Source organism: Tupaia chinensis, unplaced genomic scaffold (assembly GCF_000334495.1).
Source record: "Tupaia chinensis unplaced genomic scaffold, TupChi_1.0 Scaffold000191_1, whole genome shotgun sequence".
NCBI classification, from domain to species: Eukaryota; Metazoa; Chordata; class Mammalia; order Scandentia; family Tupaiidae; genus Tupaia; species Tupaia belangeri.
In genome coordinates, this window is record NW_006159666.1 from 5,498 (window position 1) to 29,484 (window position 23,987).

The 23,987-nt window shown below is 43.7% G+C and overlaps 1 protein-coding gene across 1 annotated transcript in view; it reads left to right on the forward strand.

Moving 5' to 3' along the window:
• Positions 1-1,004: 1,004 nt before the first annotated feature.
• The window catches only part of LOC102497637 (follistatin-related protein 5-like), a 56,871-nt gene continuing 33,888 nt past the window's right edge, over positions 1,005-23,987 (forward strand). Inside the window, 4 exon segments of the mRNA XM_014587192.2 lie at positions 1,005-1,025; positions 1,158-1,265; positions 8,181-8,272; positions 8,274-8,297. Coding sequence (XP_014442678.1) covers positions 1,005-1,025; positions 1,158-1,265; positions 8,181-8,272; positions 8,274-8,297 — 245 coding nt within the window.

A 23,987-nucleotide genomic window follows, 5' to 3' on the forward strand; every position in this document is an offset into this window, starting at 1 on the left:
TGATATGAATAGCTTGAAATTAAGGTGAAAATAAATTTCTGGCAATTTATTTTCTGAGAGTTATGTTTTAAGTAAATGTTAAATATTATAAATATTAGCAGAAAACCACATTTACCATACCAAACGTATTGAAAAAAAAATGCTGCCCCTCTTTTCTGAGGTTTTGGATTTCTCATTAAGAAACTAAATTAGGGGGACCAGCAGTTAGCGTAATGGCTATGTTGCTGGACTCCCATGTAGCCGACCCCGGTTCGCGTCCCGGACCCGGTGGCTTTAACTCATGCTGGGCACGGGTGCGTGCGTGCCCAAGATCCCAAGAGGAGAATGGAGGAGAAGGGATTGCGGCATGGCCATCCCCCCTGGGGGGTGATTTCTCGCTTTCTGTCTCTCCGTCTCTCTCTGCTGTCTGGCAAGCGCAAAAAAACTCTCCAAAAAATAAATAAATAAATAAAAAGAAACTAAATTAGGTAATCACTTATGAGAGCTACAATCATGTGTCAGATTATTGGCATTTCCACATTATAGATGGTCAAATCCCATAGCCCAGCACTGGGATGGGGCAAGCCCTGGTGGTATCAGCGTAGTTCTTGCCTGCATTCAACACGTGAATAATATGAACCTGTTCATCTGTTTTAGCTGGAGTTCCTAAGTAACTACTCTGACTCACAACTCACATAGGAAATGAATAAATGGAAGACCATACAGGGCCAGCCCATGGCCCAGTGGTTAGGGCAGCTAGATTCCACATGGTCAGTGGTGAGGTTTGCGTCCTTCACCGGACAACTTGAAAAACACACCAGGTGTATGTGCCTGCATGCTCAAAATCTTGAAAGGACTGAGTGAGGAGAAGGGATTGAGGTATGACCATGCCCCACGGGGGGTGGGGGGGCTTTCTCATTTTCCCTCTTTCTGTTTCTTTCTGTAAGTGGGCACACCCTCTGACAATTAAAAAAAGACTATATAAAATGGTGCAACTAATGAATAAAGATGTGTAATATTAAGGTATGACATTTCCAATTAATCAGGTAAGTGTTTAGAAAATTAGATACTGGCTTTGCTCTAACATGGACACTTTTGGAATTTATCGTATTTCCTCGCCTGGTTTTAAAGTAACATTTCAGTCTGAAAATGCCTTTCTCAACCCTTATTCCTTACAGGCAGTGAGCACAGACCCTGTCCCGGTTAAGCTACACTACGACAAGTCGCATGACCAGGTGTGGGTGCTGAGCTGGGGCAGCATGGAGAAGGCCTCGCCGACCCTGCAGGTAAGGGCCCTCAGCTGACGGGAGGGAGCAATGGCCTGGAGACTGACAGACTTCTCCTCGGATGTCCTTCCAGCCGAGGACCACAGCTTCTTTTCAGGGTGTGTGTGCTTGCTGGAGAGACAGAGAGAGACAGAGAGACAGAGAGACAGAAAGCGAGGAGCGCCCGCCCCCAGAGGACGGTCACAGCACAATCTCTTCTGCTCCATTCTCCTCTTGGGATCTTGGGCACGTGCACACACGCAGCCAGAGTGTTCTAAGCCTCCGGGTCCAGGACTCGAACGGTAGTCAACCATGTGGGAGTCCAGTGACCTAATCATTACACCATCTGCTGGTCCTGAGGATTGTGGCTTTAATCACACTAGATTTAAATGGGAAAAAGTTAATAATTAATACTCAATTACCTTTTAGGATTGGGAAAAATCATTGGTTTAACAACAGGGGTCTTCAAAAATTTTGTGAAAAATCTAAGTGAAGCATGATTTTATTTTTATGGAAAAAAACTTTAAAATCCATGAATAGTATTTTATAAGACACATTTTTTCATGAACTTTTAGAAGACTCCTTGTATTTACTAAGGCTTTATTCATATGTTAAAAGAATAACCTATGGTGACAGAGCTTAAAGAATTAATCAAAACAGATACCATTTACCATTCAGCAGCTTTGATGGGTATTTGAGGGAGAGAGCAAGGGAGCTAGACTGCAAATGCTTCAAAGCAGGGCTCCGATTTTGTCCAGACAGACGGTATTTTTTCTGAGCACAGACTCATTTCTGATTGGGGAATCTGTCGTGTCATTTTGGTGCAATTTGCTGCTTCTTTGAAGTTGTTTATGTGAGAACTTCACAGATATGGGGGAAAATGCATTTTGACCATGAGCCTTTGGCATAGTTTTTAGATATTCAGAGTTAAAAGTTTATGAGGAAACAGAAAGGGCTGGGAAGGAATGCTTGGCCTGGGAAGGCGTCTCCTTTCTTCCAGCCTCGTCATTACCCTGCCGCCTTCAGCACCCCCAGCCCCGAACCACTCTTGTTGACCGTTTTCATACAGCCCCTTGAATATGATAGTTTCGTTTTTAATCAGTTGTCATTACCTGAAGTTTTAATGTTTGACCTTTGCAGCTTAAGCAACTTCCTCAGTGGTGCAATGCCCCAACCTAATTTAAACAAACTCTTTTGATGTCACAGAGAAAAAAATCTTTGTAAAGGTGTTAAGTAGAATTATCCAGCCATCTAAAAATGGGTACTTAATTTTCTTTGAATGCTTCACCAGAAAATCTTGGTGCTATCAAGAGGGAAGTACTACACTTGAAAATGGAATGTAGCAATTGAGAAGTAGGCCCATATGCAGAGTTGTTTATGTAGAGTTTAAACCCACACGTGCACACATATGAGGTGACAGACAGGATGGAGAGGTACACAGACAGGCTGGCAGGAAACAGCATCTCGGAAACGTGTCAGAGCATAGGCCATTTCTACTCCTGGGGAGTGTTGATGCTCATCCCCTCTCTGATCAACAAGGAGCAAGGGAAGGAGATGGACGTTACCCTGTGTATGAGCACAGGTGCTCAGAAGCGTGGGACCTGAGAACTAGGAATCGCTTAGATTTTCCAGGCTGCTGGTCGACCAGCCCATCCTTTCTGGAGAGATATGACCCTGACTCTGGAATGTCTGAGTCCTTCTCACAGAAGAGGAGGGTAGTAGTCAGTGCTCTGGAACGTTCACCCTTGTCTCAGAAGAGATTCCTGTCTGGATCTCTCAGGACCAGTGCACCACCCCCTCCCGAGCCGTCCAGGTATGTCTGCTGAGCCGTCACCTTTAACCAGGCCTGCCGGTGCCCTTTGCTCAGACACGAGGAGGGTGGTAGTCAGTGCTCTGGGACGTTAACCCTGTCTCAGAAGAGATTCCTGTCTGGATCTCTCAGGACCAGTGCACCACCCCCTCCCGAGCCGTCCAGGTATGTCTGCTGAGCCGTCACCTTTAACCAGGCCTGCCGGTGCCCTTTGCTCAGACACCTGACTGCGCAGAAATGTCAGCTAGCCTGGATGATCGTCTCCCAGCAGGATCATCAGGAAACGTTCGCAAAGGAAAGGGCTTTAAAATATGTTTAAAAGGGGAAATAAATATTCCTTTGGAGAAATTGAACTCACAGAACCAGAAATACGGTCACACTCTCGTTGTGGCTGTAATTATTCTGAGTGATCATGTCGAAAGATTAGCCTAGGAAGAGAACTGGTGCTGGGCTCTGAAGACCGGAAAGGTCCTCCTGCTCTAATGTGGTCTATGACGTAATGTTACACTGACTCCTGCGTCAAAGCGCTCTGGGGGCTACAGAGCCCTGCTTCCCTTCCTGCTTGTGTTTATCTTGATCAGACATCAGACATCGTTCTTGTCCATTGTGAAAGCAAAGTGTGTTTTCTGAGATATTTATAATGAAAAACTCTCAAACTGTCATAATTTTAGATATGTAAGAATTATTTTCCAATTAGTGTCATCACGAGGTTTCTGAAGGATTTATCATCATTACTTTTTCCTTCTAAAAAGTCAAGTGTCCCTTATGGAACTTTAACAAATTCTGGTCTAAAAATTACGAGACCGTAATCCACAGTTTCATAACTGGCATGTAATCTCTTGTCAGATGCACAACAGTTAGAGACAAAAATATCCCTCAGAAAAAGTAGAAAGGAAGTCCTTCCAGTTTGCTGTTGGTTAAGAAGCAGGCCCCAGCCGGGCGGTGACCCTGGGAGAATGGCTGGGGTCATGGCAGGCATCGCGAGAACAGCCCAGATGCGGGGGGCACAAGGAGTGAGCCAGGGGCCAATACAGGATTGGGATAGCAATGAAGGGGCATCGCAGCACGCTCAGTGCCCTTGATCCTCGTGAGCCTGCAACCTGCTCAACTGCAGCAGCCTGAGGAACCTGGAGCCATCCGAGAGCCAGGTGTAGACTGAGGCAAGTGGGGAGCTGGCACCATATCATTGCCGTCTAGAACTGGGCCAGTCACGAAAGAGATCCTCGGGAAATGGACCTCGACCAGGATGCGATGCTCTTGCACCTGTCGGTGAGACCAGGGTCGGAATAGCACGTTGCAGTGTTTGTGTGTCAGCTGTCATGATGCCTGTGAACTACCAAAAACACACATGGCGCGTGGCCAGCTCCCAGGAAATGCTGCCATTGCTGCTGTTACTCTGAGTGCTATTATTATTATTATTATGTTCAAACACGCACAAATGCATGGAGAGCTACGCATTTCTGTGCACTTGCAAGGGAAGAACATTTGAAGGATTCCCTCCCGCTTATGCTCGTTGGTCTTCAGTAAATTACTATAGACACCACGAATGGCTAAATCTAGTGATGACTTTCTCACTGTGTTCTTTACTAGTAAACTGGGTGCAGTGTCTTCCAGGTTTTTTGAGTCAGATACTTGGGCTCCCCCCTGCCCCCGTATGCAGGGTGGGCCCCTTTTGGTTAGGTGAGGGCCTTGTGGTTAGTTCTGACAATGAGGAGTATTGAGAATGGGACCTTCAAGACAGGGGTCAGCTTCTTTGTGTGAGTTGGTTATTGTGTGGCTTACAGAGATACCTGAGTCCTGGAGATTTTTATAAAGTATAGAGGTTTATTTGGCATACAAATCTAGGGACTGGGAGGTAGAGTGTGGGGCTGATGTCCGACTGGCCTCTGCTGCTAGTTGCGAGAACAGACGGGTCGTCAGGCTGCACATCTGCAGAGACAGAGAGACAGAGAGACAGACTTTCTGCTTTCTCTGTTTGTACCCCCATGTTCCCTATTTGGAGTTCTCAGTGGGTATTCTGACAAAACTTCTGAGACAGCAACATGCAAAATCAAACACTTAATGCCTGAGCCACGGAGACTGCCAGGTTTACTTCGTTCAGTGTTTCAGCTGTAACATAACCACCTGTCCCAACTTCCAGTGAGCACGGAAGTTCCTTTGGAACACAATGAAAGTGTGTTCATTTAGATGAAGAAAAATGATCTTTTAAGAAAACAACCAACACACATTAGAAGTGAAAAGGTTATGCATTTCTGTCACACACACACAGAGCACAGAGGAAACAATTTTGCTTTGACGGTTATTTCAATTTCATTTGGAAATTGTCATTAATTTAGGAAGCTAACTACCTGGTCCTATGTTGAAAGTATTTAAAAGGGGATAAATTGAAGGGAGGAGAGAAAGTCCTTTAAAAGGCTAATGCAGAACAAGGCCTTGCAGCTGGCCCAGTAGAAAGGAACAGGGAGGTCTGAGAGCTCTGAAGGAAGAAATGATAGAATTTGTTGAGTAATGGGGTAGGAGAAAAAGCATCTTTTCTTATTTATTTAATTTCATTTATTATTATTGTTAACAATTTGACTAAAGAGACACAGAGAGAAAGAGAAAGTGAGACAGCAAGCCACCAGGTCCAGGACTTGAACCACAGTTGACCATGTGGGAGTCCAGCATCTTAACCACCACGCCAAAGCCGGTCCCAGGAATAGCATCTTAATATAATCATATTTAATAAACTATAAAGGCTTAAAAATCAGTGAATTATGAAAAAAAAAAACATCCTGATTAAAACTTACTCAAACCAGTTCTTTACAGTCCATAGAGGGAAACATATTTAAATACGGCTTCACGCACTCCGAGATTTTCAGGGGTGCTGTTCCCATGGCCCAGCACGAGGCACAGAGGCCCAAGCAGTAGCGTGCCACCCTGCAATGCTGGAGCCACGTGGCCGGTCCGGGCTCAGACCCTGGGGACCTGAAACACACAGCTCTCTGCACCCTGGCTGGCTGGGACCGGGAGGGCACTGTGGCCTGACAGGGGCCTGCCACCGGAGGCTTATTATTATGTTCAAACACGCACAAATGCATGGAGAGCTACGCATTTCTGTGCACTTGCAAGGGAAGAACATTTGAAGGATTCCCTCCCGCTTATGCTCGTTGGTCTTCAGTAAATTACTATAGACACCACGAATGGCTAAATCTAGTGATGACTTTCTCACTGTGTTCTTTACTAGTAAACTGGGTGCAGTGTCTTCCAGGTTTTTTGAGTCAGATACTTGGGCTCCCCCCTGCCCCCGTATGCAGGGTGGGCCCCTTTTGGTTAGGTGAGGGCCTTGTGGTTAGTTCTGACAATGAGGAGTATTGAGAATGGGACCTTCAAGACAGGGGTCAGCTTCTTTGTGTGAGTTGGTTATTGTGTGGCTTACAGAGATACCTGAGTCCTGGAGATTTTTATAAAGTATAGAGGTTTATTTGGCATACAAATCTAGGGACTGGGAGGTAGAGTGTGGGGCTGATGTCCGACTGGCCTCTGCTGCTAGTTGCGAGAACAGACGGGTCGTCAGGCTGCACATCTGCAGAGACAGAGAGACAGAGAGACAGACTTTCTGCTTTCTCTGTTTGTACCCCCATGTTCCCTATTTGGAGTTCTCAGTGGGTATTCTGACAAAACTTCTGAGACAGCAACATGCAAAATCAAACACTTAATGCCTGAGCCACGGAGACTGCCAGGTTTACTTCGTTCAGTGTTTCAGCTGTAACATAACCACCTGTCCCAACTTCCAGTGAGCACGGAAGTTCCTTTGGAACACAATGAAAGTGTGTTCATTTAGATGAAGAAAAATGATCTTTTAAGAAAACAACCAACACACATTAGAAGTGAAAAGGTTATGCATTTCTGTCACACACACACAGAGCACAGAGGAAACAATTTTGCTTTGACGGTTATTTCAATTTCATTTGGAAATTGTCATTAATTTAGGAAGCTAACTACCTGGTCCTATGTTGAAAGTATTTAAAAGGGGATAAATTGAAGGGAGGAGAGAAAGTCCTTTAAAAGGCTAATGCAGAACAAGGCCTTGCAGCTGGCCCAGTAGAAAGGAACAGGGAGGTCTGAGAGCTCTGAAGGAAGAAATGATAGAATTTGTTGAGTAATGGGGTAGGAGAAAAAGCATCTTTTCTTATTTATTTAATTTCATTTATTATTATTGTTAACAATTTGACTAAAGAGACACAGAGAGAAAGAGAAAGTGAGACAGCAAGCCACCAGGTCCAGGACTTGAACCACAGTTGACCATGTGGGAGTCCAGCATCTTAACCACCATGCCAAAGCCGGTCCCAGGAATAGCATCTTAATATAATCATATTTAATAAACTATAAAGGCTTAAAAACCAGTGAATTATGAAAAAAAAAAACATCCTGATTAAAACTTACTCAAACCAGTTCTTTACAGTCCATAGAGGGAAACATATTTAAATACGGCTTCACGCACTCCGAGATTTTCAGGGGTGCTGTTCCCATGGCCCAGCACGAGGCACAGAGGCCCAAGCAGTAGCGTGCCACCCTGCAATGCTGGAGCCACGTGGCCGGTCCGGGCTCAGACCCTGGGGACCTGAAACACACAGCTCTCTGCACCCTGGCTGGCTGGGACCGGGAGGGCACTGTGGCCTGACAGGGCCCGGCCACAGGAGTCTCTCTCCTTCTCATGCTCCTTCTTCCTCATGGAAAGAAATGATCAAACTTCAAAATGCTTCGTGTGATTTATTTCGGAGTGTTCAGACAGAGGTCCCCACCTATATTCTACAGGAGGGATTTCGTCCCAGCGTCTCACCTACACGCCTCCGTGTTTGCTTTAACACTTTCGTACTACGTAAGTATCTTGTGTGTATATTTATTTTACAAACATTTTTAAGCCCAAGCTGTTCAAGACAGAAAATTTTGTATATTTTATTTCCTTAGAGAAACAAGGGTTTCCAGAGTGTAAATAAGAAAAAAGACATGAGCAGTTACATCGCTGTAATTCGCGTAGCGCAGCAGGGTGTGTGCGACCTCGCAGGTTTCCGCATCGCTGAGTAACGGGGTGCTCGAGCTAGTGAGGGGCTGCTTGCCGCGTGTGACGCGTCTGCTCTGTTCAGGTGGTGACCCTGGCCAGCGGGAGCGTGCTGCACCACACCGTCCACACCCAGCCCGTGGGGAGGCACTTCGACAGGGTCGACGACTTCTTCCTCGACGCTCATCATCACCCACGTGAGGTAGGTGTGCCGATTCCAAGTCCCTCGCATTTCACGGAGAGCCAGGTGAAATTGCGGAAAAATAGTTATACTGCAGATACACACACAATGGCACGTGGTCTCGCTTCGTCGGGTCTTTGATGAACTTTCACTGATCAGCATCCGTCATTAGGGATGCGTCTCAGCGTGAATTGCTTTTATTTATTTATTTACTTTTTAGTTTTGGATTTTTTTGTTGTTTTTTTGTTTCATTTTTTACCATAAGGTGTATGTGCTCACAGGAGAGAGAGAGAGACAGACAGAAACTGAGAAATGGTGGGGATGGCTACCCCACAATCCCTTTTCCGCCATTCTTCCCGGGACTCTGGGCACACACACATGACACGCACCCCCATCCCCACCCACTGTGTGATTTTCAAGCCACTGAGTCTGAGACTCCAACTGCAGTCGGCCATGTGGGAGCCCACCACCTCAAACGCTGTGCTACCTACTGTACCATAAACTGCTATTTATGCCTAACAACTGAATTACAAAGACAGAAGTTTGTTTTTGTTTTTTTCTGTTTTGTTTTTTTGTTTTGTTTTGTTTTGTTTTTAACCAATTTGACAATTAATATTCTTCCATTGTCCTTCGGCTTTTCCTTATCAGACTGTTGGAAAATACTGGCATTTTCAGAAAATATAAGTAGTTGAAATGGTAGAATTACTTCTTGAATGGAGAGAATATTTGTTTGAATTTGGTGTGATGGAAAAGCCATAGTCACAGAAATCTATTTGGTATGTCTTTATCACACTATTGTACTGCTTTTTATTTATATAGAAATTAGTATCAGATTGCATTAGGAAATACAGTCAATTGAAATGAAATGTCTCAGAGCTACACACAGTTTGTTGGAACAAATATGTTGGTGTTTTCTGTATCTCCATGCGTTTACAAGAGGTAAAAAGTAATCCTAACTCTAGCAATATCACTTCTAACCTTTACACAAGTGACTCGGATGTTTTCGCGGAGAAAATTTTGGTATATCATGATTGTCAGTATTTTAATATTTTTAATATCTTGGTAATGTATTGAAACAATTTAAAAATATTTGTTTACCAGTATTAAAACTAAATCTGTACCAAATATTTTGTTCCTTTTGCCAAGGGAATTCTGATGTTAAATGAACCCTTGTCTGACTCTTAAGTTTCTTGTTTTCCTTGAATTAATTTGAAAACCATGTCATCTAAAAATTGGAGTCATAAGAGAGAGCACAACTCAGCTTTGCAAAACCGAAAAGGGGAATTAATCAGATTTTCGACACACAGTCGAAAGTGGACTACATTATCTCTTACATAGTCATGTGTTTCTGAGTTTGATGTACGATCAAGCAAATGACAATTATTTTCTGAATGCCTGTTAGGTGCTTCGCAGTGAAGTGATTTCAGACATAATATTCTGTCCCAATTATTACATGCTGTTATGGCAATAAGTGGCACCTATTTAAATCACACCATATTTGAAAAGCATTTACATCAAAATAGCAATTTTGGTGTTCTGACCGCAAGTACCAGAATGACTCAGAAACTGGACACATTGGTGTTGAACTGAATTGATACTACTTGAGATGGCATCTGCAGAATAAACTTCATACTCATTTCATAAGGATAGAATTTCATGTCATTGGCATTAACATTATGACTAATGTATCCTCTGTTATTTTCCAGTTGTGGGTAAATTATTAATAGCTAATAATCAAATAGGTAGCACTTGTTCTTATTTACCCTATCTGACTGTTCCCTGTTACTGTATTTAATATACATGAACACCTTTGCTTATTTCTTTAAAAATGTACTACTAGTGCAATTTGGGGGGATAGAATTCTAGCATCTACAGTACTAATACACAGTACAGTAAAGTTTGGGACCCCACGTCATTGTTAAAATAGCTTCCAGAAGCAGGAGGATATAGACTTCGGCTACGTGCTGTAAGTGCCGAGTCTCGTTCTGTGTTTGTAGACACGGCGGGTGTGTTCTCAGAGTACATCTCTTTAGGCTCTGAATGATTACTACATAACCGGAGCTGGAGCTGACACTAATTAGAATGCCATCCAAGTAATGTGAGCAGATAGAAGGCATAGTTTTTTTCTGTGTTGTGAAATGGACTAAACTGAAAAATGCTCAAAGATACTTTCAACATCTTTGTTCCTTTGAAGACTATGTAATACAATCCATGAGTTCTCTGCCACTACTTTATTTATAGCTGTTTAATTTAGTAAGAAGAATTTAGCAAGAATTAAAAGAAAAAAGGTAGCAAGCCTCTTTGCCTGTAGAATCCCATTTTAGTAAACATGAATAATCTTCAATCTCCTATTACAGTTCAATATAATTATTCCTGTTACTACAGTGAATGGTAAGAGTAAAAATTAACAGGGATTTGTAAAAACAATCTGTTAAGAACGTGAAGAACTTTTTTAATCATTTATTTATTATTGTTATTTTAAGTTTTGCTATAGAACATGTGTGCTCACCAGAGAGAGACAGGGAGACAGAGAGAGTGAGAAAGCAAGCCTCCAAGTCCAAGAAGTGAACCATGGTCACCCATGTGGGTGTCCAGCGCCTTAACCACCACACCACCTGCTGGCCCCGAGAGCGTGAAGAACTGTGAGCATGTGAGGGCTTATTGCACAGCAGGAACGCCTGAGGTATGGCCCTTGCTCCCACAGTTGCATGTAGTGTACTTCTAACCGCCTTGGCCTGCGTTCTGATAGGTGTATGGGGCTCGACTCCGGAATTGTGCTCTTCACAGTCTAGTACTCCATCCTGCCTGGTGTGCTAGGTACATAGCCCGTGCCAAGCAGTGTCTGATATGATGCGTGCTTAATTGATATTCCTTTTGTTACCCTGACCCGGCTCACATTAATCTGCTTTTCTCTCAGACTGCTGAGCCCTTCTTTCAAGTAATTTATATTGGCAAGGTCTGAGAGGCTCCGCGGCAGGTGTCAGGAAATTATACCCTTAGTGCTGAAAAATTCGAGAGGCGATGAATGCGTGTTTCTTGTAGGCGTGGAGGCGGAGGAGGAGGAAGGGGCTGTAGCACTTCCTGTGCCACATTGTGCTGAGCAGGGAAGGGCTCTCCTGTGCGGGACTGTCTGCCTCTAATTGTCACCGGTGCACCCAGTGCTGTGTCTGAAGCACACGGGTTGTGTAGACAAGTAAAGAGAGAGAATTTCCACCTTCTGTCAGACAAATCTAAGCCTGAGTGTCCCAGCAACACCATCCTCCAGTGGCGGCGGGGGCCTCAGCCCCACCCCCCCTTCATTTCTGTCCCAGAACTGGAGTCAAATGATTTTAAGAATTCAGGTGCCAGGTTAGGGCTGCTGTCCAGACTCCACCCCCACACCGGCATCCTCATTTCCTTCTGATTAGTTACAATTTTGCCAAAGTCTGTCTTTTGCCTGCTTAATTTCTTCTCAGTCTTTCTTCCAGTTTTCGGTTTGTTGGTTTGTTTCTGTGCCTCCAGTTTTTTCAGTCTAGTCTCTAAGGTAAACCGGGATTGAGGAATTTAAAAATACTGACCCCAAATGGGCATGTGAATTTGCTTGACGGTAGCAATTTCTTTACTTAATATGCAATGCTATCAAAACACCATGTCATACACCTTCAGTGGATACGGTGAAAAATAAGAATAGCAAAATTAACTTCGTCTGTATTAAAAGATTAATTCATGGTTCAAAAGGAAAGTAATCTATTTTCACAAAATATGACTTCACTTTTTAAGAGACTTTAAATTGTCAACATGTTAAAAATAGTTTACATACTAATTAAGATTTTTTGTTTTTAAATTGCCTTAGAGATTTGAATTTCAGAGAAGTAATTTCAATGTCCAAAATATTAGAGAATGAGGCCCTGGTCTCATACACTTACCTCCGTAATTGAAATCTGTCCCACTCTGGGCAATATAGCCAACGCACAGACAGAATTCCTGTATTATCCCATAGAAAAGAGATTGCTGGAGTCAGCAGGTGGTGTGGTGGTTCAGACATTAGATTCCCTCATGGCTAAATGAGGCTTGAGTCCCAGAGGCAGTGGATTGAAAATCATGCCAGGCACTTGTGTATGCATATCCAAAATCCTGAAGGAAAAATGGAAGAGAAGGGATTACCGTGTGGCCATTATCCCTGGAGGGTGAGTCTTCACTTCCCTCTCTCTATTTCTCTTTCTGTCTCTGTCCTCTCCACACATAACCTATGATATTAACAAAAAGAGAGAGAGACTGTTTATGGTTTTATTTTTAACTTTCTTCTCCATAAATCAGGAGATGTGAGCCCTAGGCTGAAATAACCAAGCACTCCACTGTCACACTACATTTGATCTTAATCCAATATTCTTCTTCTGTAATTACCTTATTTAACTTTCATTCATTCATTCATGCATTTATTCATTCATTTATTCATTCATGCATACATACATATACACATACATACCAGAGAGGGACAGAGCAAGTGAGTGAATGAGAGAGAGAGAAGAAAAGTGAGAAAGGAAGCTGTCAGGTCCGGGACTCAAACCATGGTCAGCCATGTGGGAGTCCAGCGCCATTAACCACCATGCCACCTACTGGTTCCAATCCAAATATTCTTTAAACGTTGAGCTCTGATTCCTGGACTAAGCTTGAATAGTTTATCTTTTTCTTTTTGTAAAAGTTCAACTAAATGGAACTTCTAGAATATGAGTTAGATGTATTATTCTTCCATCTTCCAAACAGTTGTAGGTACTTACTGACCTTCTGAAAGGTAATGACCAAATACTCACTGACTACAAGTTAGTTTTGAAAGATTAACAAAATTCTGTAGTTCATATTTTCAAGACATCAGGGTGAGAGTTAGTTAATCCCTTTCACCCTCAGTTGTCAAAAAATTTAAATAATCAATTTTTTTTAATTATAGAAGGATGATATTCTGATGTTCATTTGAAATATATTGATTTAAACTATGGTATAATTTTCTGTCTTTTGATTTCAAATAAGAATAACAATTTTTATATTTTATAATCTGTTTATCGACACAAAAATAGTTCCATAGAATATTTATAAGTGATATACTTTTCACTTTTTTTTTTCACTTTTCAGCTAACTGGGAGTGTAAAAATTTTTTAAAAAGAAACTTTAAACTTTGAAACAAAATCAACAAATTATGAATCATAGTTCTAAAGTTGATATAATGTAGTACAAATGGAATATATTTTACAATGGCATAAGAAATGTAAATTTATTATATGAAGAGTTTCAGTTGAGGTTATTATCTTATATACACAAAAATATAATGATAGTGGAGACCGGCAGATGGGTTAATGGTTACGTTGCTGGACTCCCACATAGTCAACCATGGTTTGAATCCCGGCTCTGGCGGCTTAAAACTCACTCAGGGCACATGTGCAGATGTGCCCAAAATCCCAAGAGAAGAATGGAGGAGAAGGGATTGTGGCGTGGCCATCCCCATTAGGGATGATTTCTTGCTTTCTGTCTCTCTGTTTCTCTCTGTCTCTCTGGTGAGCACACACACCCTAGAGCAAAAATCTCAAAAAAAAAGTATATATATAGATAAATAGATAGATAAAAAAGAAGTACTGCAAAAAATGATGGTGCATGCAATTATTATAAGAATCAATTAAATCTATTTAATATCATAGAAACTGGAATAAAACTTCTAATCATCAAAAGTCCTCTACAAATCTAAAGCAAATGTTTCATCATTCCACCCGTAATTTGCAGCCGATGAAGTCATTATACAACCCTGCTGTCAAATTAAACTGAACGAGCATCATCACGTGTCAATGGATATATGTGAACGATACTGTAATTTTACTGCTCTTGACTTTTTAATGATATGGCTAACACATTGAGAACTTAGTGGTTTTTGTTGTCAAGTTTTTGAAATTAGCCAAGAAACGGGAAAGCCATTAAAAAATAAGTTTATTAATTTTCAGAAAGAGGTCTTCCAATGCTGGTTAAACCTCAGAGCAACTCGATCTCGAAGGCACGCTCGTCCCTCACTGTGGGCTCTGTGGTCCACTCTGAGGAGAGCGTGATCTGAACGTGCCGTTAACCATGGCCGTGCCAGTACTGCTGGAGATGGCATGAAGGAAATGAAAAGCGCTAGGCTTGGCAGTAATGTGTCCATGAAGATTAGTGGGTCAGGAAAGTTTAAAAACTGCAAGGGGGAGTGGAGGAGGGGACAGATGTCAAGCAATGAGCCAGACATTCCTCCCTGGGACTTGCCTCAGAAATCCCCCATGTGGGGCCTGGTCAGTGGCACAACGGCAATGCCACTGGGCGTGGGTCGGACCTGGTTTTGAATCTCAGAGCCTCCATGGCCTGGTCAGTGGCATAACAGCAGTGCCACTGGGCCTGGGCCGGACCTGGTTTTGAATCCTAGGCTTCCACGTAGGCACTGGGTACATGAGCTCACCATCAGGCAGGCTGGGGCTGGGAGTGGATTGTGGCATGAAGACCTTTTTGGGGTGCACTTTCTCTGTCATGGGAGAAATAAATAGACTTTAAAACACGTTTTCAATCTTGTGTTAAAGGTTTCATTTCATTCATGATAGAGAGCATGAGGGTGAGCGAGCGCTGGGGGAGAGAGAGGCGCCCTCGTCGGGGACTCTCAGGTCTCCATCCCGCCCTCCAGCACACGACCTCGGGCGCATGCACATCTGACATGTTCCAGGTGGACCGGACCAGGGATCCAGCCCTGCAGTTGGCGTGTGCTTTCCAGCTCTGCAGGCCCGTGCACTGCCCGGTGTACCACTGAGGCTGGGCCACGGTCGATGAGCCTTCCTGGGAACCACCTCTTTCTGGCAGTGTGTGTGGGAGGAAGGGTGAAGGTGGGGAGCGTGAGACTGCATGGAGGCCATGGGTTGGGTGCCAGGAGCCTGAGACGGCAAGCAACAGCAAACGCCGGAATCGGCGGGGGTCTTTCTTCGCGTTTCTGAGTCATCATGAATAAAGTGTTGGAAAGGGGCTAACGGCAAGCTGCTTTCACCCGGATTGCCAGGCAGTCGTCGGGTGTTACAGGTGAAATGCTTTACGTGTCACTAACGGAGTACCGCGACACCATGTAGAACGGGTGTCCGTGGATGACAGACCTGCGTTTTTAGCCTGTCCTTTGTAGCACTTGCAAATCACGCCTTTCCACCCCTGCTCTTTTCCTGGGAGAGCTCACGTCGGGACATCAGCCAGGCAGCTGGGACAGCCAGCGTGGCCAGTGCAGAGCACACACCCCCACACGGGAGTAGGGGTGTGCGGACTCTGTGGGAAGGGGAGGGGCCGCCTAGGTGATGTGACCCAAGATGCTCAGACACCTTGCCTGCCCTGAACCTCCCCCACCCCCAACCACCACGTGATCCTGTGGCCTGAAATTCCAGACCATTGCTCCTGTTTCCGGGTGTTACGTTGTGACAGAAATCGGTGTTTACGGTGCCCCTCTTTCTTGGCAGGGAATGGACATCTTTATTATTGTTGTTTTCAAGGGTCATTGGTTGAATACGTAGGGCCTTCAAGTTTGCATGTGGGAAGGGGTGCGTGCGTGCGTGCTTTCTGGAGTGTCTGTGTGTGTGCTGCACGTGGTCACATGGGAAGCACCAAGATGAACAGAATGTGTCGAGGGAGGCCTTGAAAGCAGCAGGCATTCGTGCACACGCCTCAGGTGCCAGGTCCTCCTCCTCCTCCGTGTTTGGTCCTCTAAACAAACCAGCAAACAGATGAGCAGCACATGTTCATGCTTCCATGCCCAGCCTCCCACCCACACTCCGAGGCGATTACCTGTCTGAGCGGGTAGTGTCTTTGGGTAATTCAGGAACTCCATAGAAAGGACTTCTTCAGTTTGGGTGGGCTGAAGAGGAGAGCGTGGGTGAGCGGCACTTCTTTAAGACCCTCAAAAACCAAGAGGGTGTGGAAAGGTGCGAGTGCTCACAGCTCACAGCTCACCTGGGCAGGCAGGCTGCGGACCTCTCTCTCTTCGACCGGTCATCCCTTCCTCCAGCCAATGGCAATGGCTCCACCCCAAGGGGGCGAAGTAAACTGAAGTGGTAAGTCGTGGACACCATCCGGGCAGCCTGGAGAGAGGCCTGTAGCACGCCTCTCCCGTTATAAATTACAGCAGGGAATGATTAAGAAGGGATTGGGTTTGATAGATGTTTCCGTAAAGCTCCTCCAAGGGAAAAATAAACAGTCTGTGAAAGTGAAAGTTAAAGTAAAGTACATCACTCTCCCCCATATTTTATCAAATCCGTTAAAGCAAAAATTATATATATGGCTGGTCATATATCAAGACAGCTCCACTCTGTGACTTGATTCATGGACAGGCCAGGTGTACGGAGATGCAGTTTTAGCATGAAAATCATCTTGCACTGAAGCCCTACACAGCAGACATGGAAATACCACTTGTTCGGTGGCATCTTCAGAAAAATACAATCTCAGGATGATAGGCGGCAATTAAAATTGTTTCAAAAATTGTTTTTAGATGAAACTCTTGAAACAGGCACAGTACAGTGAGAAACCTTTGTCTTCCTGCGCTCAGCCTCACACGCTGACTTCTCCAAACAGCCCAGGAACTGAAACTCTCTCTGCCTGCTCTGTGTCACGCAGGGAATATCTGAACCATTTGTAAGTTCTGAAGCCATGCCTTCCCCTTCCCAGTTTCTTTTAACGTCGTCTCTTCTGCTCTTCACTTGCCAGGCCCTCCTGTTGCAGGGGACCCGCATATCCCCGGAGCCTAGTGCACGCTCTCAGGCAGAAGGCGTTCCCACGTCATTTATTAAGCAGGCACACACGTGTACTTCTCCGTGCATACCTACATGCACATCCATCTGCAAACCTCTGCTGGCGAGGTTTCCCAGAGGTCTTACGGGGACGGTGTCGTGCCTGTCACTGCTGGGTAACTTCATTCATCCCGTTTGTAAAGAAATGAACTAGTCTCTTCAACACTTCTCTGTCTGCCATTCACCCTCTCTTGCATCGTGGCGACAGGATTTGCTTTTCCAGTACACAGCACTTTCCGCCCTCTGGAGCACATACATACCCTCCACACTTTGAGCGTAAAATGCTTGGAGAACATGAGGCTGGCAGAGGCTACGTGTTTGTGTTCAGATCACCCTGTTTCTCGAGTTAGAGGACCCTGTCTTCCCCCCCTGGATAGCAGTGATGCTCTGCTCCGAGCCTCACAAGAACAGGGTCTAGGCCCAGCTGTAGTGGCGCAGGGGTGAGGGTGATGCTGGCAAGGCTGAAGTTACAGCGGGGTTCTAGTCCCAGGCTAACCCAGGCAGCCAGTACCATGGCACATGTGCCTGCAACCCTGGATAGCTAGGAGGCCAGGCAGGTGAGTGGCCACACGGCGAGACCCTACCCAAAATACCCGTCTTTGCAGCCGGACTCTTCTCAGTGGTGGCATGGCTCTCTATGGGGCTAACACGTATGGGAAAGAGACACCCTTGCCCCACAAATCTACCAGACACACAAGTGCCCATGATGTGGGGCTGGCTGAGGCTGGGGTGGGTCGTGGCACTCAAGACCCTCTTGGGGTGCTCTATCTTATTCACAGAAGAAATAGTTAAACTAAGAACCAAAACAAAAGTCACTATCATTCTCATAACAAAGGAGGAAAACTCAAAAATTCTAGGGCCTGATGTGGAGAACCCAATACTCCAATAGTCCTTTTTACACAAAGTCTAGTCTTTTTTGAGAGTTTTGCTATAAGGTATGTGCACTCTCTGGAGAGACAGAGAGCACAAAGTGAGAAATCGCTTCCTAGAAGGACGATCACACTGCAATCCCTCTCCTCCACTCTCCTCTCAGGATTTTGGGCACGCATGCACATGAACCCGGCATGAGTTTTAAGTTACCAGGTCCAGGACTCGAACCACAATCAACTACATTGGCATCCAGCAATGTAACTATTTTGCCATCTGCTGGTCCCAGCCATTAGTCATATCAACCCTTGTTTGCTGTGGAACATTTTGTTATATGGGGGAACATTTTTGGATTTAAAGAATAAGCTATTTTTAAAATACAGAGATTTAATGATTAAAAAAAGAGTTTTGTGAGGATGCTATTTGTAGTCCGTAAACACTAAGATTTAATAAAGCCTCTACATAGATTCTCTCTACAGCATTTTTTACTCAAGAAATCGATGGAGCACTAATAACACGTAATTTAGAAACACTCCACATTGCAAATCTGGCTCTTGAGTTTCATTATGCAGAGTAAAACAGCTCTTGCCCTTCTCTCAGAGGTCCTTACGCAAACCCATCAGAGTGTCAGCGAAGCGGAGGGGCTTCCATTTGACAGGACCCGTATGTTCCTTAGGAGCCGGCGGTCCTAGACAATGGTTGCAACATTTTAGTATTTTTTTTTGGTTTTTTTTTGTTTTTTTTTTTTCCTCTCCCATGAGTTTAGCTTTTCTGGAAATGGTAGATCAGTTATTCTATTCTGATCAAGTAGACGATGTGGTTACAGAGATTACAGGTTCAGTCATAGAAGCACACTCGTGGCTTATTAAGATGCATAAAGAGATGCATCTGAAGTTGAGATACAATGTAGTTAATACACAAGGGAGGGGCGGGACCCTCTGAGATCTATGAAAGTTCTTACTAGAATGTAAGGTGAACGTCACATGGCCTAGTTCATACGTGTATTTAATACAGTAAACTACAGTATTTTGAATCAAGCATGTAAAGCATTTGCTAGTCTTAGAATTTGTGTAAAGAAAATAATAACATACACTGACGTTTTCTAACTCTTCACATTATTTGGTGGATATATTCTTGTTCTGTTGACAGAAAGGGACACACAATGCATTACCATAGCATCTCTACAAATTCCCGACATTGTTCTTGACGTAATTTTGATGAAAAATGTCAAAACTTCCCAAAGAGAAGTATACACCATAACACCAACTCTCTTTTGAAAGAGAGATCTGTATTTGGCTCACAATTAAATAAGTAATTATATCTTTGAGAACACACGCATAAATTAATGATAGCAATCAGAACGTTTTGGAAACTTTCTGTGAATGTAGCTAAGTACGTATTTTGTATTTACATCCCTTTTTAATTGTTTTACCACAAAGGCAGGTTAATTTAAATGGGCATTCGTTGTGATGGCTACGTGGATCTTTGGACGAAACTGCAGCACTTACACTCTCCATGCTGACAACGATCTGCGGCTGCAAAAATTGTTCAGTGTGAATCCAATTATGTTAAGATATATATTTTAACTTCTAGTGGACACGTGTACTCTCAGAGAGGGACAAACAGACAGGGACAGAGAGAATGCACCTCCAGTGGGCATAGTTATAACGCAACCCCTTCTCCATTTTTCCACCCTGTTGGAATTTTGAACACGCACACGCATACACTTGGCGTGTTTGTAAAACTTCCAGAGCCAAGACTCGCACCACGGTCAGCCATTGGCATCTACCTCCCTTAAACACTAAGCTGTGGGGCCGGCCCCTGGGTAATTTTTTATCATTTTACTTTCATTGTAAATCTATGCATGTGGCCTCACTGTAGCTAGCCACTAGAGGAAAAAGGAAAAGAAAAAAAAAAAAAGCAAAATTAAAAGAATTGAGTTATTCTGAACATCAAAGAATGCCTTTTCTCATTTACGTTAGACGTTTCATTTCGTTCAAGTGTGTTCACTTGTTAACATTTGCTTGTTATGTTACAGTGTTTTATTTTTTGCTTTATCCTTTGAAAAAGAAGTCATACAGTAGCATGTCAGGTTTTAGAGTCCTTTAAGATTTAGTTCAAATAAAAATGGAGCCCATGAAAAGGACCTTAGGGGGCCTAAAGCGAGCTGTAATGAGGAACCGCAGCGTTCACTGGTACGCAGAGAAGCCGTCCGCTCACTCTAACCTGCCGTCTGCATAACCATGGAGTGACTGGGGAGCGGCCAGGTGGCCAGGGCCAGCCTCCGCGGGTCACCAGGGTGGGCAGACCCTACGCCGTGACCAGAGCGGCTCCAGGCACTGGGAAGGAGCCCTGTTTTCATCACTCACAGCCTCGGCCGGGTAGTCATGAATCCTGCTTGCTCAGACTGAGGGTAGTCAATGAGTAATATTCACGTCGTTTTGTTTCATTTTTTTAACTATTAAAAACGGATTTTCAGGGAAGATAGTGTACAGTTACAGTAACTCATTATGCCACGATTCTGAGGCTCATTTTTATGCTTACGTTCATTCGAATGCATACTATCACCTTCCATTTTCTTCTTACTAATACGGCAATTTAAAACCAAGAGAAGAAGTTTGCATACACTATGAAAGTAATGAGAAGCTCATGTAACTAAAGTCAAGAAAATCGTCCAATGACCTAGATTTTCTGACCTAATAATGTAAATCAAAATTATTTTTTACTCTTTAGCGATGGGAAATTTTACTTATATTTTAAATTAAAGTATATATTGTTTGATTTCTATTTAGAACCTTAGTTATCTTAATAGCAAAAGTACAATGTATTTTAAAGTATTTAAAGGATTTTTATTTAAAAGTTGATAAAACTCTGGGCCAGCAGGTGGCAGGGTGATTCGGGTTCTGGTCAGCTGCAGTTCCAACCCTAAACCTGGCTGCTGGCTTTCTCATTTCCCCCGTCCTGTCAAATTAAATAATGATGACAGTAATAATTAAACAATTCTTTATAAAAATAAAATTTGGTAGAACTCACTTACTAGATAAGCATATGAGAATTTGGAAATAGACGACTAATTTTCAGAGGCAGATGACGTGAAGAAATATTTTTAGTGGATGGGAAATGCGTGCACCATCACAGGGCTAAGCATGCCTTCCTGATTTCCTGCATGCAACCTTACATTGTTTGGCAATTTTTTACCTCAAAATCTTTACCTTCACCCCAGTTACTGTCATATTCGTGATTTCCTTCTTTCTCTCTCTCTCTCTCTTTCTTCTGAGAGACAGGGAGAGAAAGACATGAGCACTGACATTGGGACTTCTTGCTGCCCTCCACCCCGGTCAGTGGCCGAGGTCGCCGCACGGCCTGCACGCTCGGTGGACTGAGGGGGTGAACCCAGGACCTTTACCACGTGGGTCCCCTTGCGTGGCTGTGACACCACGCCCGGCCCCCATGTACATAGTGCAGTTTCATTCAAAGATATTTCATTAAACACAGATGACTTTTAAGAAACTGTGTAGAGCCCGTCCCATAAGCGCAGCAGTACAGGAGCCAGCGGATTCTACGTGGCTGACTGTGGTTTGGGCTCCACTCCCGCAGTGTTTTGAGTGCCCAAAATCCTGACAGGAAGGAGGATGGAGGGAAAGGGATTGTGGCGTGACCACATGGGTGGGAAGGGCTTTATCGGGTTCATGGTCTCTTCCTCTCTGACAAGTGCACAGAACCTCTGGCAATAAAAAAAAAAAGTATAAAAAATAGTAATAAATAGAAGTAGAACCGAATAGAAATGATTGGACAATGTAAAGACGTTTGAGGTGTGCATTATTTTGAAAACTTAATACTTGTTTTGGGAATATCTAAGAGGTATCCTATATGGGCTATTATCACGGGCTATGAAAATAGAAGTTACATTGATCTATTTACTACATTTTTCACTTCCCCTGTCTGACTGGTGCTGCCCCAATAGAAAGCTAAGATATGTCGATAATCTTCTTTTCTTTTTGTTGTTGTTGTTACAGGGTACGTGAGGTTGCCACAGAGAGACAAACAGAGAGAGGGAACGTGAGAAACACTCCTAGGGAGGGCAGCCACACTGCAGACCCTTCTCCTTCGTTCTCCTCTTGGAATTCTGGGCTAGTACACACGCCCAGCATGATTTTTTAGCTGCTGAATCAGGGACTCAAACCATGCCCTTGGCCATGTGGGATCCAGTGCCTTAACCTCTGTGCCACCTGCTGGCCAATAATCTTTTTGATACCACAAAACCTAATTTTAAATTAATCTGTTTTACCATTTTATAATACTTTGAAATACTTGAAAACATTTTTGATTACTTAATATTTAGGTTTATGGCAATGAAATATATTATTTTCTAATTTATAAAATCAGTAGTAAAATGTTAAATTCACACAGGAAATACTTTGCTGTGTTAATGCAAGTAAAGCATAAACCTTAAAGTTTAATTTTTGTGATAAACCTTTAATGAAAGGAATTTTAAAAGATTCACTTTTTGGGATCAGCAGTTAGCATAATGGCTATGTCGCTGGACTCCCACGTAGTGGACCACGGTTCGAGTCCTAGACCTGGTGGCTTAAACTCACGCCAGGCACATGTGCGTACGTGCCCAGGATCCCGAGAGGAGAATGGAGGAGAAGGGATTGCGGTGTAACCATTCCCCCCTGGGGGGTGATTTCTCGCTTTCTGTCTCTCTGTCTCTGTCTGTCTGGCGAGCGCACGCGCCCTATAGCAAAAACCTCTCCAAAAGAAAAAAAAAGATCGACTTTTTCCTTAATGTCAGGGTGATTTTATAAATCCTCTACAGCAATAAAGCAGACATTTTAACTTCAGTAGAAAATAAATGATGACGTCAAAAGTGAGCCCCATATGTGAGAAACCGCTAACAGTACAGGTAACATACCACCATTTATTTATATTGTCTAATGTAGCGTTTCATCAGTAATTTCTCTTTTGTGTGCTACATATATTCATCTGATGTGTTTCTTTGTAATTTTCGTGTAGGATTTAAAGTCGGAGAATTGTAAGTCAAGTCTGATTTGCCTTACGATGCCCTTGCCTTCTGATTTCAGAAGGGCAAGAATAAAGGCCGGGTGTGGCCAAGTGCCCTGCAGGCCCTGCTGTAAACTCACTGCCTCTCCTGTACTTCCTGACCCCTGCCTATGAGCTGGTTCTCGCAGACTCAGCCCGTCTGGAGCTCCGCCACCCGTGGTGCTCACAGGATCAACTCCGTCCTGTTCCAACTCCCCGTTTTCTTCTTCCTTTGATTCACAACACACAGGAGCGCACGGCTCCTCTTCCTAAGTTAGACCTACGCTGAGGTGACTTGTGGGTAGGACTTCCTGTCCCTTTTAGATAATGTTCAAACCTTGCTGAAGCAACCCCATTAACAGCCTCATTTTTATTTTATTATATTTATTTATTTATTTTTAGATTTTCGCCATAGGGCACATGCATTCACTGGAGAGAGACATAGAGAGAGAAAGTGAGAAATCACCTCCCTCGGGGCCACAGTCCCTTCTCCATCATCCTCCCCTCCTCTAGGGACTTCGGGACACGCATACACCCTGCCTGTTTGCAAGTTTCCCAGTTGAGACGGAGCCGCGTGGTCGTCTGTGTGGGCTCCACAGCTCCAACCACATCGCCAACTGGCCCGGCTGCACTTAATTTCAGCAGTTCTGAGAAGAGAAAGTCTACCAAGGCTTTTCTCAAAGGGAAATTTTATTTCATTTCGAATTTGACAGAAACTTTCAATTAAACAAAACCTTGAACCCTGGGAATATTATAATTCTTCTAAGGTCTTGAGGATCTAGTTTTTCCCCCTCTCGGGTAGATTTCATTGTAAATCTCCTCAACTGCTTATTTGAGATTTATATCTTTGTGCAATTCTGAAAACACCCTAGAGACATTTACTCAGGGATTTTTTTTTCTGGTTCAAAGCAGTGTACAGTATATCGAAGTGAATATTTCATTAGGCATCTTAGTGTTCATTTAGTATCAACCTAGTTTACAGGAAAACGCAGTAATTGGTATGCTT